At 38.3% G+C, this 13,748-nt stretch overlaps 1 protein-coding gene across 2 annotated transcripts in view; it reads right to left on the reverse strand.

Annotated features, from left to right (window-relative positions):
- The window catches only part of CACNA1I (calcium voltage-gated channel subunit alpha1 I), a 297,225-nt gene that overhangs the window by 153,383 nt on the left and 130,094 nt on the right, over positions 1 to 13,748 (reverse strand). Inside the window, exons 2-3 of one of the 2 annotated variants that reach the window (XM_088141549.1) lie at positions 7,401 to 7,512; positions 5,478 to 5,611 (exon numbers count right to left, since the gene is read on the reverse strand). In XM_088141549.1, coding sequence (XP_087997675.1) covers positions 5,478 to 5,611; positions 7,401 to 7,512 — 246 coding nt within the window. Of the gene's footprint in view, positions 1 to 5,477; positions 5,612 to 7,400; positions 7,513 to 13,748 lie in introns of those variants that run through there. The other variant, XM_088141550.1, reaches the window with a different exon arrangement.

Genomic DNA, 13,748 nt, shown 5'->3' on the forward strand with positions numbered 1-13,748 from the left:
ATTCTATTCCCCATGGAGAACAGAATATTTGTCTGTTTCACAGTATTTATAGCCCATTACCTTTCTCTCGGACTTTGCTTTTATGAAGGCTCTTTGGGATGACTGCAATTCCAACGCATTACCAAATGCAAATGTGCTTCAGTCTTCTGGAATTGTACCTTTTACTGGTGGAATAGTTCCTAAATGTGGAGAGTAGACAGACAGACAGACAGAAGGCTCCTCCATCCAAGGACTTTGTGCCACTTTGAGATCATCTCCAGGCCTCTCTGTTCTCGCTCATTTGGAACCCTGAATCAGGGTTTTGCCAGCTCTGTAGTGGTTTAGCAAAATCAGTGCTAAAGCTGGTATCAGCTATTGTTCTGAAAAGCTCATTATCTCATTGGTGGGAAATATGCCTCAACCTGCCACCTCCTGGTACCTGTCAGCAACTTTTAGGTGCCCCTCTCAATCAGTAGCAGCCACATCTCTCTTTCTGCTACACTTTCAGCACAGGACTCTCTAGAAGTGTGAAGGAGGGACTGCCATGGTTATATGATTGTTCATGTTAAGAGAAGTCTCCCTTAATTCAGTGGTGACTCCCCCCTCTCCAGTTTTCAGTCACTTAAATAACAACAATCCAGTGTGGAGGCTAAGCATTTCATTTCTGGATTTGGGGAACTAGGAAATAAGTGCACACACTAGGCTCTATAAATGGGATGCTAGGCTTCTACACTGGAACCCCCCAGTTGCAACTGTTAAATCATGGTGTCATTCTACTGCTGTAGGCATTTATATGAAGTGAGAATGATGATTTCACAGAAGAATAGCAACTCCACAGTCAGAAAGCTTTCTCCTTGTGCCAAAAATCTTATTTTTTCAGCAAATGACCACACAACTATACATAAGAGGTACTGAAAACTAAGGGTTCTAACAATTTAATTTTTCTTCTTTTTGTGTTGAGCAGGGACCTGCATTTGCTCAGGGGTTGGGGTGCTGACTGAATGACGTGTGCTAGACTGAGGGACTCATGGTGATCTCAACATGTTCCCTGTATTCCAAAGCTAGCAGCAATGAAAGCAAACGTGGGTTGCTTCCAAACTGGTTTTGAAGGACTAAGGAGTAAACACTGCAGTAATGTGGAAATACCCAAAGCCTGCTTACATTATGCTTATGAAAGGGGAAGGAAAGGAAAGGAGAAGGAATCCTTCTGGTATAAAAATAAGGGAGTATTCCCACTCCAGGCTACATATGGAGAACACTATCTTACTAGATTCAAGGAATTTGGTGGCAATAAATGGGAATTCCCACGAGCTGTTTGCCAGGAAGTAGAAAGGATTTAAGGTACAGTTGATGGACTGAAAAGACAGAAATCTCAGAACTTCATGCAAGGGAGTTCCTTTTGAAAAAATTCTAGACATATATCACTTCGCTTCACTGCAGTGAAAGGAAACATCAGCACCAACCTGAAAGGCAGTTGTTCTATCCAACTTCTATTAAACCTGGATACAATCATCCTTTCCATACAATACGGTATTGTGGGGAAGGGAGAATTGTATCCTAGTTTAATAGAAGCTTGGATAGAGTAAATGTTGGGTGTTTGGGGGGATTTACAAAATGCTATCAGTTTGTTAAATTCAGCGTGTGAGTTTATCTCTAAGTAACTTACATGAATCACAACTTTGGATAAAACTTTGACTAAACTTAATATATTCCACAAAATTTAATGTTAGGTAAAATTAGGACAACCCCCCCTCCAAAAAACCCCATGAATTAATGCTGGAATTAGGAACGGGGGGAGGGGGGATGAAATCTGCAGTGTGACAAAATAGATTACTGCTCATTCAAGTGCATTGAACAGAAGCATGTCTATATTCTGTGTTTCTCTATGGTCTTTTTTCTTTTTTTGCCACGTCAACCATTTTGCAATGAATAGAATGCATTTTGAGAATTTCCTTTTTACTGTGACTATATCAGCGTAATCTCTAGCATGAGTGTTTGCCGCCTTGCCTACCTGGGTAGATGCACAGCACAGCCTTTCCCAACATACAATATGTCTTTGTGATGGCATTACAGTTTGCAAGCTAGTCAGGTACATTTATGTACTGTTCCCATTGTATGGTGGCAGGATCATATGCATCTCTTTTCCTAGTAGATGTTAGGGCAGCTGAGTTTGGAACTGTCTTCTAGAAGAAGGATGTTAAACTATCTCCTCCCTGTGAGATAGCAGCAGATTGAATGGTTTGAGTAGACAGGCACAATTTACTGGATAAAGCTAATGCCTTGCCAACACGGTGCTGATTTATTATGCCATTTTTTTTTCTCTAACTGGCATAAGAGGCAAGTTGTGTTCTGGAATATAGGTCAACTATTGGTGTGCACATACCTATACATTTGTTTTGGCAACTGTCAAAGATACTGAACTTGATTCTGAACATTTTAAATAATATATGTTTTACATTGAATGTTACACTGAGATTACTATGTGTGAGTTTTGTTTTGAGTAACTTCCTCAGTAAATCTGTTGTGCTGTAAACTGTTTTGAAGGGCAGCATCCTACATTGCTATAATAATAATAATAATTCCCCAGAAATGAAATCAGCAAGTAAATCTGCCACTTGCTACTGCTTTTACTCTCAGCTTGCATTTGAGCTATAGATCCTTTACAAAGTTTTTTTTCCCCCAAATACATACAAACTTTATGAGACTCTCCTAGATGAGAGTGAGTAATGGTAATGGACTCCCTGTTTTAGAGGATATGGGAGTTCTGCGCTGAAAGGAAGACATCATGCTCCTTTATATCCTTAGTTATAAACTGAGGCATTTTCCATTGCTTAATCTAATGGAAATGCATGCTTATATACACAAATGACAGGATTCAGAGTTAGGACTGGCACATCTCTCAAAGGGAAAAGAATTTTCTCATTTGCACAAGATAATTAATTAGATAGTATGACATTTAAAATTGGCCAGCAGTAAACATTCTGGCTGGATTAAACAATGAGGACAATAAAAGCTTCTAGATGGTAATAAAGAATCTACACTGATCTAAAATAAGCCAAGTGACAATTCTGTGCTGACTTAATGGAATGAATACAAACATGGAAATGGCATTGCTATTCCTTGCTATAGAAAATACCATTTTTACAGAGGTGTTTTCTGCTTACTAATCTCGAACCCATTGCCAGTTCAGATTGTAAATTCCAGATAAGAATGATAAATGATTATTCTCTGTACTGAGAAAAAGAGTTGGTAGGGCAAATGTTTATTTTATAATGAAACCATTCTGTAAAATTGTGACCACAAGTGTAAACTGTGAAAGTGCACCAGATATTTGACTTGCAAATCCCTGTGTGCGCCTCGCTTAGCTTGCTAGATAGAGGAAGTGGATACTGCAGCTTTAATACAGCAACTCTGCTGTTTGAGCACTTAAATGTCACCTTGTCCCTGAGGTGTGCTTAGAAGGGCCATCAGAAAGTAAAGACAGAATCACAATGCTTTGCTTTTAATAAGAAGTATGCCCTTAATGCCAAACTCTGTAAAAAGAAACAGCACTGAACTGATCATGAAAGCGCGGCTCTGTTCCTATGCTTTGTACCAACTTTGTACCAGCTACTTATCAAATTTGCTGATGATACAAAACTAAATTGGATGGTTATTAATATTCTAGAGGATGGAAACAAAATTCGAAATGATTTTGATAAATTAGGAAAGTGGGCTCAAAAGAAAAGTGGAATTTTACAGAGACAAATACAGAGTTCTTCACTTAGGAAAAGAAATCAAATGCACAAGGGATAACTGGTATACTAATGGCATAGGTAAAAAAGAATTTGTAATTGACCACAAGCTGAATATAAGTCAACATTGTGAAATGGATGTGAAAAAGACAAACACAATTTTAAGATGCATTAATAGACATTTAGTTTCTAATCATAAGAAGTAACTCTATTCTCCATTATATCACACACTACCTTTTGACCTAGAACAACAGTGCCACCTCAAACATCTGGTACACTGACAGGCAATGCTGACAGGCTTCAATACAGTGGCATTATTGGGAAAACATTAGTCAGTGCTTTATTACTGAAGCAAATTATGATTGGGAAATGGATTGAGCCACCAGGTAATTCTATGGTTTGCCAGCTAGAGTCATATTATATCATGGGTGGAACAATTTGCTTGAATGGGAAAAGCAATAATCACTCCCAAAAGGTGCCTTTCACTTGTCCTCAACATTTTATAAAATTGTGAGGATATTGCTTGATAGGAAGAACAAATACAAAGGAGCAAGAAGGGCCTGCCTAACCACATCCAAACAGACGATCCAGATAATCTCGTTCAAACCTGCCTTTTTGCAACGATGTCTGAACATGTTTGGAATCTTAAGATATTATTTAAGCTGGCACTATATAATTAGTTTTGTTTTGTTTTTTTGGAATTCTGTCTATGTGATTGTTGCCTTCTCTTGTTTCTCTTATATTCCTCATTTCACAATAAATTGTTTTTTATATTTAAGGATTATTTTTTCCCGTATGCAGAATTGTACATCATTCCCTTGTGTTTTCAAGTTGTTCACAAAATGGTGGTAAGGCCTATATTTTGGGACTTCTAAGCACCTTCCTTTCTGTTTTCCCCCCCTTAAATCCATGCTGAAGTGGGAAGCCTTGTGCATATGGGCTAAGAACCCTGCAACTGGTCATATGAAGCATCAGGAGATTCAGCCTGAACAACAGCCTTTGTAAATCTTTGGAAAAAGCTGTTCACTAGTGATGCGTAAATTAGCTTCCTAGTAGCTCATAACACACACGTGCACACACAGAAGGGGCTCATTACCTTTTCCTTGTTTCAGAGTGCAGGACACACTCTGGTGAAGTTTCAGGGAGGTGTTTTAGCTGAATATTAGGAAAAACTTTATAATAGTCAAAACAGTTTGATACTGGTATTAATTATTTACCGAAATTGTAGACATCATTTCTGTAAAAGTATTAAAATAGAAATTGGATAGATACCCACTAGGAACATTTTAATTTAGTTTCATGCGCTAAGCAGGGGATTCTAGTAAGTACCCATACTATGCCTGAAGGGGACCTATATACTGTATGGAATTCTAAAGCTACAGTATGTTTCCATGTGTGCTCTACTTAGAGAAACATTGCAATACAAGCTCTTCACAACCAACTTTCACTGACGTTAACCAGTCTTTAGTGTTTGTCTTTCCCAAGCAATGTAAGGAAGGCCATTATGTTTCCCAACATATGAATAAGAAACTACGGCTGAAAGACTATGATGTGCTGATGAACTTTTTCATTTGCATTACGTTTTCTTAGCAGTCTTGTTGACCTTCCAGCGTATGGGGGCTATGCTTTCAATTCACTTTTTAATTTTTAACATGAGAGAATGTAACCATTCCTTACAGTTATGTACAAATTATGTTTACAGGCAGTGCCCAATTCTGTATCTATTAGTGTATTTTTGAGGAGGTAAAAAACGGAAACACTTACCCAGCCATAACGATGAAGAAATCCAGGCGGTTCCAGGTGTCTCCAAGGTAGCATTTCTTGCCAAATATCCCCAGGGCCACCATCTTCAGCACCATTTCCATAGCAAAGAAGATAAAGATGAAGTCATCAAACACCTAAAATGTCCATAAGAAAAAAAAGAGGCAGATTTAAATGTATTTTAACTACAGTTTTTGAATAGGCATATGACCTGCATGGACATGATTTTCCATATATTCTTAATGAATTATTAAGATAATCTTTGAAGGCCCTTTTAGAGGCACTGCCACTCAGAGATGTTGCAGGTGGCTAACAGAGAAAGGGGCCTATTCTATCATTCCCACAAATCCTTCCACTGAATCTCTTTCAAGAAAAGTCTACCTGGTTCCCTAACAAAAAATGACAGGGGAATTTTTATACATTTATATATATTACTTATATATAAGAGAGGCTGAGTGAACAAGTAATGCAAAGATTTGGTACTTGTTACATTTATTTCATAAACAGAGTCAACTCCCATCTCTCTCGCATTGGTTTACAGGAATGTTTTCCTATTATTCATAGCAAACCACTTCGACTCAGTAATAATATTTGAGGATTTTTCTAGTATGAACTGCTGGTTTTAAGTCTTGCCAAATCATTTGTATGTGATTTGGGTCCGGCCATTCCAAAATGCTCTTCTTTGACCTAGCCATGCCAAAATGCTGAATTTGTTCTTCATCGATTCTCTTGTACATGAGCTTGTATGCTTGGTATCACTATCTTGCTGCAGTACCCACATGCCCTTTAAATGATGGGTAAAAACTTTCCTATATAATTATCTGTTACAAAGCAGAATTCATGCTTCCTTAAATGATGACAAGTTATCCAGGACCTGAGGCAGCAAAGTAACCCCAACCACAAAACTTCCACCTCCTGCTTCATAGATGGTATTAGGTTCTTATTATGGAATGCAGTGTTTATTGCTTTCAGACAAAATGGCATCCACAGAGACTGAAGGATTCCACTTTTGACTCATGTGTCCATAGAATATTCCTCCAGACATCTGGAGGTTCATCCAGGTGCTTTTTGGCAAACTTGAAACAAGCATCAACATTCTTCTTAGTGAGGAATGACTTCTTCATTGCTACTCTCCCATGAACCGTAATATACCCAGTAATTTTCTGATGGTGGAGTCATGAAAGTAATTAGTTTAGCCAAGGTAATAGAGACCTGCAGACCCTTATGTGTTGTTCAAGAGTTCTGTGGGACTTTCTGAATGTATTTACTTTATTTGTATGTCGCCTATTACTGAAGACTCTGGGAGTCAATCAACATGATTTTATGTTGTACTCTTTGAGTGATTTTGACAGGTCATCCACCCTTGGGAAGATTCACTCTTGTCCCAAATCTTCTCTGTTTCAAGAGTATGTCTGACTGTGGTTTGATGGAGCCCCAGAGTTTTAGAAATGGTTTTGTAACCTTTTCCAGACATTGGGCACCAACCACTTTTTAATGGAGATCTTCAGAAATTTCTTTTGGCTTTGTTTATGAAACAAGTGAACCAAGCACCTCGCTTTGGTGCTATTTGCTGTGTCAGACTCTATATATCATCAGGATCCACATGAAGCTTTAATAATCTTAAGTGGCAGAGATGTTTACATTTGGAAAATCTGAAAGGGAGTGAATACTTTTTCATACTCCCAATGATATAGTCTAATCTTATGTAAGGAAACACAGAAGCAGATGTATGAATAGACAGAAGAGCAAGTTTGACATTTTGACAGATTGTTTAAAAAGTGCTGGCTTGTTATGGACCTTGTTTCCACAGGCTTTTGCTGATGACCTTAGTTCGCCTAACATAGTAAATAGCAAATTCATGGGAATACATGTCAAGACGTCAACCAGAAGGTCACATATTACCATCATAGAAAGGGAACTACTTACTTGCAAAATTTTACATCTGTTAGAGAGGCAATCCATATCATCACAGGGCTGATACATTCCAAGTGTGACACAGTTCAGTAGGATCACCATCATGCTGACACACTCAAACCAGGTGAAAGGAAGAAATAAAGTCAAGGGAAAAATATCTCATTTACAAACAATATAATTAATCCTCAGTTCTAGCAGAGTGGAAATCTTTGTTTAAAAAAAAAAAACTGTCAGAGTGTACAATAGCGATAAGCAATAAGACCATACCAATTCAGTGCACAAACAGTTGCTGAAATAATACAATTGCTCTTAGATTGTACCATTAGACTGTAGGTGAGAAAATCACATGACAGCATATTCCTTCATAGGTAGAAAGAAAAAATCATGTACACAAAATATTCATATTTATAGATGAAAGAAATAATTCCATGGAAAGGTGTTTCAGTTATGGATACATCAGATACAGGGTAAAGTGCTATCATCTGGGAAGAATTTTTACCACTGAATCAGCTGTTTACATGAATTACTTTGTCTGCTACTCTAAAATAACCAAATCATTGCTTTTGTGAAGATGGTAGTAAGGATGTTGATACAAATAATGTAAAACATAGACCAGTATAAATGCAAATCAACAAGATTCAACAAGAAAAATACAGATATAGCTATGAGAAAAATCCTTCTGAATCTCTTCCACACCCACACACGATTACATACACACAGACGCACCATTTTTATCATTACATTCTGAATACATCAGCTCCAATGTACTGCAAGAGAGGAAGGTTAAATGAGCAGAATTCGTTTTTTTTTTTTTTTTAATGAACATTCATAACAGATTACATGGAAAACAAATAGCATGTATTTTAATTACAACCTATCCTTCCCCTCTGTTGTTCACATTTGTTTTGATTGACTTTGCATAAAAATAGTAGGCAATATTTTCAGAGCAACTAGTACAAAAATATACTTTTGTATTTATTTGCTTGTCTTAGTTTTTCCAAATATTTAGCATATTTAGCATTTATTTATTTAGCATATTTATATAGCTGCCCATCTCACAAACATGCAAATATAAGATCATAGTTACCAGTCTTGTAAAACCATCACATCTTCTTCTCTCCTGATGAATTTGTATTTGCTGCACTAATTTATCCCTGATTAAGATATACCTTTTTAAAAACCCGTGTCCTTCTATCAGTGCTTCAATTTTTCTGCAAGGATTCATCTAAAATAGATAAGGAAAGTCCTGCTGGGACAAACCAAAGACCTATCTAGGCCCCCAGTTTGTCATTGTAACCAGTAAGATGGCTATGGAAAGTCTACAAGGAAGACACAAAGACAATAGTCTTAATAATAATAAACTCTCCACTAAACCCTCAGGGATTAAAATTTAGAGACATATCACTTCTGATTCTAAAGGTGGCTTATAAACATCATGACCGCTAGCTATTGTGGTAGTCTTATTTTTTTATTAATGTGTCCCATAACCTTTAAACAATACCTAAGGTGGCCATCAACAAACCCTCTGGGCAATGAATATCATTGTTTCATTATTATCATGTCCAGGTCTCAACAATCCTCCTCAATTGAGGAAAGGACCAGATGGAGGCTTCCCAAAAAGCAGGCCTGTGCTGTCAGTTTTGGCAGTGATGCTGCACCAGCAACAAACTCTACCATTTCTTACTTGGACCCAGTGGACTCTGACCCAGAGCAGAAGGCCTCTTTTCTAACCCTCAAAAACATCAGACTCTGAAAAGACAGGAAAGCACAGGAGGACAAAACTACACTACAAGCACTACCTAGCAGCTACTGGCTAAAGGAAGCCAGAACCTGGGCAGGCTCAGAAACTGCCAATGTTGGAAGGCAATTGGTAAGGTTCTGGAGCAATGTTGGTCTATGAAAGACTTGTTGATTCTTGCCATAAAACTTCAAGCTGCCCAAACTTTTTCTGGAACTCTAGTGCTAAATATTTTTGAAATTTTCTCTCTGGCTATTTTACCCCAAGCACAGTCTGCTGCAAGTTTGCCTAGATGTCTAGGATACTTGGGACACGTTAAGACTTCTTTCCCTATTTAGGCAGGTTCCCTAGTGATTCTGATTGCCCTGAAGCCAGATAATTGTCTCAACATTCAAGTAGCCTTCTACATATATACAGAAAAGTTACAAATCTGAAAAAATACCAGGCTATCAGAGAATTTGGACTCCATCCCAATTCTTGGCTGCTATGCTAGACCTGGAAGAAGTGGTTTGCTTTCCTCCACAGTCATCACAGAAATCAAGCAGACTACTGGAGAAGCCTATCCTGTTCAATTGCCTAGATAGAATTCCATGCCCTTGTGTATGGTAACTAAGCAAGTAATTGTATGTGGGAATGACCTTGGGGGACTGGGTACAGAGACGCTGCCTAGGGAATGGTCAGATAAGAGACAGCATAGTCCGTGGCTGGATAGTGGGCAGGGCAAGAGGCTCAGAAGAGACCCTCCCTAATTTCTTGGGGTGTAAAGGAAACGGGGAGAATTGTACTTTCAGACTTGCAAGATTCTGTGTATGTAGCCTTACAATAAAGTAGAATTAGCCCATCTGGTCATGTTTCCTGTCTTATCTACCTGGTAAGGCTGACAAGCATTAACTGGAAACACTCCTAGATCCTTTCCAGCTCTAAGACAAAGGATAAAGCTACCAATGCCCACAAAACAATAATAACTATATATTACTTCCAATAATCAAGAATTGTGTGTCTTAATACTAGTTGCTGGTGAACAAGTAGGATGATTCTATTGTACTCACATCCTGCATGTGGCCTTCTCAATGCTGTTAGGCTAGTTACTGTAAGAACATCATGTTGGTCAAAAGGTCTCTGGCAAGGGTAACTGCAGGGTGTGGTTAAAATAGTCAAAATGTTGGTCACGATGGTACAATTGAAACGGTGCCTGATTTTTATGCACAATACACACTTTGCTTTGTCATCTGGACTTCTGCAACCTAGATATAGTAGCCCTATTCTTCTAACATCCTTCTGGTTCTGTAAAAAGGGAAAGTAGTGTCACTCGTGCTAAGCTTTTTTTTCCCCACTCTGGAGTCAATAGGTTGTGGCAATTAAATAGGAATGTTGTGATCTGTAAATCTGGAGGGTAATGTCTTTCATAGTGGGTGCTAAAATACCCCCTTTCACACATACAAACTAGAAAATAGGGGTACTAATTTCTTCCCAGGCTTAGATTAGAAGAAACAGATCACTGGTTTCACTTTACTCCCAACAGCGGCCAATGCTGGACATAATTTCAGTGACAGACTTTAAGTGTACACTTAAAGAAGAAATGTGTTTCTTTACCTGAACTGGTATTCAGTAAATATCCTAAAGCATGAGGATTGATAGTCCTTGTAATTGTTTTCTTAGCTACTGCATAATGTCCCTGCACACCCTTATCAACAAAAACAGTGAATCCTTTTTTTCTAGAAATGCATTTACTTTCTTACAATTAACTGCCAATGGACTAGTTCACTTTACAATCTGTACTTCCAACTATTTAAACTCCATACAGTCACCAGGAATCAAACTCAGCCCAAGGAAGACTTTACCTTTTTATATTTCATCAGAGGCCACAGCACTTTATATAGAAAGCACAAATAACTATTTACAATCCTGTTTCTTCTGTCATCCTGCCCTGTCTTTTTCTACTTTCTGAAATCAAGTCATCCTAAATCTAGATTTATATTGACGATGACGGTTTTCTAAATGGCTGCTTCAAAGGCAGGTAGCCTTAAATTAGATGAAAGTGCTTTCATATCTTTTGTTTCGCAGCTTCTATATTTAAATTTAGTCTAATGAGAATAATGGCTCCAATAGTACTCCATGTAAAGAACTATAGAAACCCAAGGACATTACTATTAGCATCTATTCAGATTAAAACTCACCCTAGTTTTTACTAGAATGTGAAACGTTGAGGAAGAATTAAGATATCCTGCAGTCTGTAGTTCAATGGAAATGGTAAGTAGGCTAAACTAAATGCAAGTGGAGGAAGGAAAGGAATATAGCTTAATTTCTGCACATATTTACTTGCTTGCTTGATTTGAAGCAGATGTGTTTTTAGTTTTATACCTTAAATCTGAAATCATAAAAGAGACAACTGCAAATAATTGTGACAAAACAATTTCATTTAATTGCTCTGATTCTGTTAAAAAAACAAGCATGGGTTTCATATCACTAGCAGGATGAGAAATTCCTCTGATAATCTGTTTGCAAAAACCAGATTTTTATTCTCTTTACTGCTCTTCTCCCACAGAGAAAAACAGCAAAATCATCAACCATGTAATTGGACTACTACACATTCAGCCTCAGTTCCTGGATAGGATTAAACTATCTTGGAACATGCAAGAAGCCATTGCTAATGTACCTAGTCTTACACTGAGGCCCCTGTCCCAACGGTGTCCAAACCACACAATTACTTTTGCCCATTTAAGCAGCTGGCTCTATTCACTGGTACTGTATAAGAAGAAGAAAGTGCTACACCTGGAGACCTGACAGAGTAGGAACAAAATGACTTGTTGCTCTAGACGTTGTAAGTGCAACATGGGAACAACCCCATGCAGAGCTGATTTATGCCTTTATGCCCTGAGAGTCCAGGAATCCTTGAATCTTGGAGATCCTCTCTTTGCCTAATTTTACTAGTGCACATAAAGAAAATGTAGGAATTATATACATACTGAGCATTATAAAGTTGTATATTTTTGACACCAGGGCTGTGCATTATTCATTAACATTGTGCACAGTTGAGCTCTAGAATAAGACACTTTAAAATAAAAAAAAAAGTCCTTTCAAAAGTCCATGACTATCACCGCCCTCTCCAGTTTCCTTCTCCAGAAACTTGGAATAAACTAACATCCATCCTCTCCGCAGACAGAAGCTAATAGCTAAACGTGATTCAGTTTGCCTTTTCTCAAGGAACGCTTAAGACTGTATCCCAGCTCAGTGGTTATCTGTCCTGATTTTTTTGTTAACAAGAGGCAGGATCTTATGCCTACTGATGGCAATATAGAGTCTAACAGTTCATTTGCATTAAACAGTTCAAAGCTAGCTTGACACTATTTACAATCATTTGTAATCTTGCTGGGTTTTACAGAAAGATAATAATAGGGAATTTAAAGCTCAGTGATGAAAGGTGAATGGCTATATTACTATTACTATAAATATAAAAGCTGCTTACGTTCCTATACTTGTCTACACAGAAATCACTCTGCCTACATTTCTCAAAACATGGGAATAACTGCACCACAACCTGTTTGTGAAGTACACCCTTTTCAAGGTCCTGTAAAGCCAGTATGCCTTTCCTTCATGAACTCCTAACTGATGGCACCTTCTAAATGTATGTAACAATGTGCTGAGATCTCTCTCTGAACTGCAACTCTGGGGGGAAATGGCTACGTCAAAGGATAGGAAAGGGGTCTAACTTTGGAGGTTAGAAACTTCTCAGGATCACTGGAGAAAGGAAAGGGTCCATGGCACCGTTAGCCAGCCTGAAGTACCACCAATTTCTTCTCCATGAGAAGAACGTGTGCTGGCAGGATGGGTATGTGGGAAGAAAACAGCCCAGAATGCACACTCCAACTGTACTTAAAGTGGAAGGGGGTGGGGTGGGGAAGTTCTTTAAGGTTGCTCAGAAATAAGAATGATTGAGAGTTCTTTTATAACCGGAGTGTGCGTGCCTTTAAGAAGGACAATTGAGCCTTTAAGATGGTCAAGGAATGTTGGCTGGCGGGGACCAGGAGATATGCCTTTTCCATTGTGGCTCCTGCCCTCTGGAACATCCTCCCTCCTGAGATTAGGATGGCTCTGACCTTTTTGGCTTTTCAGAAGACCTTGAAGACCTGGCTTTATGCCCAGCCCTGGGGCCCCAAGTTTGCGATGGGCCCCATTTCATAGTTGCGCTGATACTGATGGTTTTTAAAGATCTCTTGGCTGTATTTATATTTATATTTAATTTTTTGTACTGTTTTTAAGTGTTGACTGTTTTTATTGTTAGTCGTCCAGAGCCATTGGTCTGAGATGGGTGGCTGTATAAATTGAATGAATGAATGAATGAATGAATGAATGAATGAATGAATGAATGAATGAATGAATTGCTTTACAGAGGCAGAGATGGTGGAGGCTTTTTTTGTTTTGTACAAAGTCTATTTACAGGAATTAAGGGGAAAAACAGCTATTTACAGCAGAGTTTGCAAACTTCCCAGTTTCTAACTCTCTACCTCTGTCCCAGGGCTATTTGCAAGCAACTACCTGCTCTGTTGCATAGCTACATCTCTCTGCTTTTCTCCCCCTCCCTCCTGCTCAACTTTTCACTAAGAGAGAGATAAGAAGGAAAT

Source organism: Python bivittatus, unplaced genomic scaffold (genome assembly GCF_059951505.1).
Source record: "Python bivittatus isolate LINGU-HERP-01145 unplaced genomic scaffold, Pbiv_v1 ctg000330_np1212, whole genome shotgun sequence".
In the NCBI taxonomy this organism is placed as follows: Eukaryota; Metazoa; Chordata; class Lepidosauria; order Squamata; family Pythonidae; genus Python; species Python bivittatus.